General features: G+C 41.6%; 1 protein-coding gene across 1 annotated transcript; it reads left to right on the forward strand.

Annotated features, from left to right (window-relative positions):
* The first annotated feature begins 45 nt into the window (after window positions 1-45).
* PPP1R2C (PPP1R2 family member C) lies at window positions 46-906 on the forward strand. The gene has a single exon (XM_006148883.3). It carries the CDS (start codon window positions 46-48, stop codon window positions 844-846), a length of 801 nt encoding a protein of 266 aa, XP_006148945.1. The 3' UTR covers window positions 847-906.
* The last annotated feature ends 3,233 nt before the right edge of the window (window positions 907-4,139 follow it).

A 4,139-nucleotide genomic window follows, 5' to 3' on the forward strand; every position in this document is an offset into this window, starting at 1 on the left:
AAAAAAAAAAAAAAAAAGAGCTTCAGCCTGGCCTGTGAGGCAGTAATGGTGGTGGTAACAGTGGTAACCATTGTGGCGTCGCACGCAACGCTCTTTGTGACGCTGCTACTCAGCGCTTTGGTAACCGTTGCCCAGACAGACTGCGCAGCAGCTTCCGACTGGAGCCTGAAGGTTGGCAGGGCGGCTGCTCAGCGGCCTACCCCTCCCAGGGCCCTTGGCTCCCCACGCATGGCGGCCTCTGCTACCTCGCAGCGACCCCTCAAGGGGATCCTGAAGAAGAAGAGTTCCACAGCTTCCTCCGTGGAGGACCCCACCCAGGAGTCTGGAGGGGCTACCCAGGAGGTTCAAAGAAAAAAGTCCCAGAAGTGGGACGAATCGAACATCCTGGCCACTCATCGTCCAGCCTACAGAGACTATGATTTAGTTAAGGTAAATGAGACCAATACCCCCTGCATCACTGTGCAAGATGACGGGGAAGATTCAGTGAGTGATGTCGATACCACCGTGGACATCTTGACCAAGAAACTCATGACCGTTGATACATCAGAGTCCAACTGTGAAGGGGAAGAGCAAGAGAGCCTCAAGGCTCATTCCAGCCAAAGCCTCCTTGACAAAGTAGAAAGGCAGCGTCTGTTCGAGATGAAGAGGAAGCTTCATCATAATGAAGGAATGAACATTAAATATGCCAGGCAATTAATTTCACAAGACCTGCAAAGTGAAGAGGAGGAGGAGGATGACTACAATGAAACATGTCTACAGGATATGAATGAAGAAAAGACTGCAATGGAAGATTCAGATGAAGCTCCCACCGGCGATGAACAACAAACCCAGTCATGCGATGCTTAGAAAACGTTTGCTCAATGCTGCAGTTGACACAAACCCCGTTACTAAAATAAACTGCTTATTGTTCACTACAATTCATGTCTCGAGTGTTGACTTATTAGTTAAATTATACTGCAGGTATTAAATGGTAATCTTCAGGAATAATAGGTTAAGTAGAAAATGTCTGCTTGATGCTCTTGTGCTTTGTAGTTCACACACATACAGATCCTGACAGTCTAAAACCACATTATTTTTATAAAACTGTTGATGAATGTACAATATCAATTCTATAGGTTTTTAACGGGTTCAAGGTTTAAAGAAGGGGTCTAATTTATAGATGTACTGGCTTTTGTGGAAAAGTTTTGTTAAAAAAGTCAAATCACAATTGGTACTATACACTGATAAATATTCAGGCTGAAAAACACTTGTTTCTAGGTGATTTGCCTGTTTAATTGAGAAAGAATATAGTATATGTTACTGAATTTCCTTAGCCTGGTATTCAGATGAAGCTCCCACCGGCGATGAACAACAAACCCAGTCATGCGATGCTTAGAAAACGTTTGCTCAATGCTGCAGTTGACACAAACCCCGTTACTAAAATAAACTGCTTATTGTTCACTACAATTCATGTCTCGAGTGTTGACTTATTAGTTAAATTATACTGCAGGTATTAAATGGTAATCTTCAGGAATAATAGGTTAAGTAGAAAATGTCTGCTTGATGCTCTTGTGCTTTGTAGTTCACACACATACAGATCCTGACAGTCTAAAACCACATTATTTTTATAAAACTGTTGATGAATGTACAATATCAATTCTATAGGTTTTTAACGGGTTCAAGGTTTAAAGAAGGGGTCTAATTTATAGATGTACTGGCTTTTGTGGAAAAGTTTTGTTAAAAAAGTCAAATCACAATTGGTACTATACACTGATAAATATTCAGGCTGAAAAACACTTGTTTCTAGGTGATTTGCCTGTTTAATTGAGAAAGAATATAGTATATGTTACTGAATTTCCTTAGCCTGGTATCTTTGCAATTTTGTTTTAGTTTTCAGTGTTTACAAGGGAATGATTCTCATTTAAAATAGCCATTATAAAAATGAATTATAAGGTTAAAATTGCACCAAAGTCTGAAGGTAAAGACAGAAGGAGCCCAGCTCCCATAGCCTACTCTCGCTCAGAAGAGGAGATACCTGCTCTCACTTGTTTAGAGTTCGGGGAGGGCTGGGATGCAGGCAAAACAAGGGAAAAATCATTGATGATTCACACATGAGGAAGTAAACAGAGCAATGAGGACACTGGAGGGAATAACACAAGGTTCTACATCGCTGAGGGGCGGGCAAATTTCAACGTTGGAGAATGCTTTTCCACAAGGTGATGTTCAAACTGTTGTTTTCCTAACACAATACTTTACTTTGGCTGTTAGGGAGAAATGTGGGCAAGGAGAAAGAGGAGGATGGAGCCCCCAAAACCAAACTTTAGGAAGGAGTACAAAGCATTTTTTAAAAGAAATGTAAGTTAGTGCTTATGCTTTATAATTGGAAATTCTGTCCTGGATGCAACATTCAATACACATTCAAGAGGGGGGAGAAGATGCTGAGCTTTCAGCCACTGTCCACATTGGTTAGGCTTTAGCAGCCAAAGCTGCATATGCAGAGGCCTTTGGAGAATAAAAGAATGCAGACTGCAGAAAGTCTGCAGAAAACTGAAAATTGTGGGTTTGTGTCTGTGTGTCTGTGTGTGAGCATGGGGAAAGGATGCCTTTGGTGTTCTTCCCCATCAGTATAAACACAGTACTGTAATACAAGGTTATATATTATTAGCTCCTAAAAAATATATGAAGAATTGTTTTTATCATTGTGAAGGAAGAGAATTTTTGCTTCACTGAACCTGGCTATGCATGCTGGGTACTAAACATCGTATTCTTTCAAGGAGCTTTCTTTTTCTTCTTCATCTTTATTTTCCCTCCTGTTTTAAAGCAGAGTATTTGAACGGTGCATATGAACCTGGTTTCCATAGCAATTGCAAGCATCAGTGATAACCCAGAGCTTCTAAGTTATAATATACAGGCTACCCTATTAATGAGTTTCAAACTGCATTTCCATGAGACAACGGCTCAGTCACTGATAGATAAGGTCAGACCCCATCTTCAAACTTTAAATTAAATCGGGATAGATCAAAATGCAATGGAGGGAGGAGTGTCCTTCTGGGAAAGTGTGCAGTTAAAAAATATGTTCTTGATGGAGGCAAACGGTTGCTTTTGTGGTTTGTAATGCCCAGATGGAAAAATTCTAAAACAGATAAGCTTCTACTGGGTTATTAATGCATGTTGTCATTTTCTCATGCTATTTGTGAGGGAGTTTTGCCCATGGAAGCTCAGATCCTAAGAAAGCATAGAATCCTTTGCCCCAGGAAGAGCAGATGTAATGGTTAATTCTTGCTAGGTCTGAACTAACACAACACAAGTTCAATTATAGTTTATTAAATTATTTATTCATGCACTAAGTGCCAACACTCTGTACCTACCTTCAAGAAGCTTCCAATTTATAGGAGGGCTAAGCCATGTTATAGGCAGTGCCTATCTTGTACAAAAGTGCTTCATAGGGGCCCTCAAGGGACATTGCCAAAGGGAAAGTAGAATACACTCAAGTGAAAAGAGGTGGACCCAAGGAGGCTGGCATTCCAGATGTAGGTAAGAGACAATGTGGCTCCTTCAGGGAACTGCAAGTTGTCCTTTATGCACAAATGTAGGAGATTAAAGAAGTGAGAAGGGCTATGAAAGGATTCAAGCACCACATAAGGAAAAGGAAGCCACTAACATTTTTAAGCAGAAGAGTAACATGATCAGACTTGTGTTTTTGAAAGACTTACTATGGCCTAAAATGGAACAAGGCAGAGTTAGAGACAGGAGCACAAAAGTGTGATATGGGTTACAGAAAGCTAATGATTATAATGTTCAAGCACTGAACCCCTTACCTGTACTCACAGTAAAGATACCCTGGTCTACACCAGTGCCACACACAGTTTGGTCCTCAGACCAGCTGCATCAGCATTACCCAGAAGCTGGTTAGAAATCCAAATTCTCAAGACCAGCAGTTGGCATAATGGCTATGTTGCTGGACTCCCATGTAGTGGACTGCAGTTCAAGTCCCAGACGCAGTGGCTTAAACTCACGCTGGGCATGTGTGTGTGCGTGCCCAAGATCCCAAGAGGAGAATGGAGGAGAAGGGATTGTGCCATGGCCATTCTCCCTGCGGGGTGATTTCTCACTTTCTGTCTCTCTGTCTCTCTCTGTCTTTTTGGTGAGCGCATGCACCC

This window comes from Tupaia chinensis, unplaced genomic scaffold, assembly GCF_000334495.1.
Source record: "Tupaia chinensis unplaced genomic scaffold, TupChi_1.0 Scaffold000248_1, whole genome shotgun sequence".
NCBI classification, from domain to species: domain Eukaryota; kingdom Metazoa; phylum Chordata; class Mammalia; order Scandentia; family Tupaiidae; genus Tupaia; species Tupaia belangeri.

What these genes read in the sequence shown, in the direction of transcription:
- PPP1R2C (XM_006148883.3), top strand. Translation starts at nt 46, where the DNA reads ATGGTGGTGGTAACAGTGGTAACCATTGTGGCGTCGCACGCAACGCTC.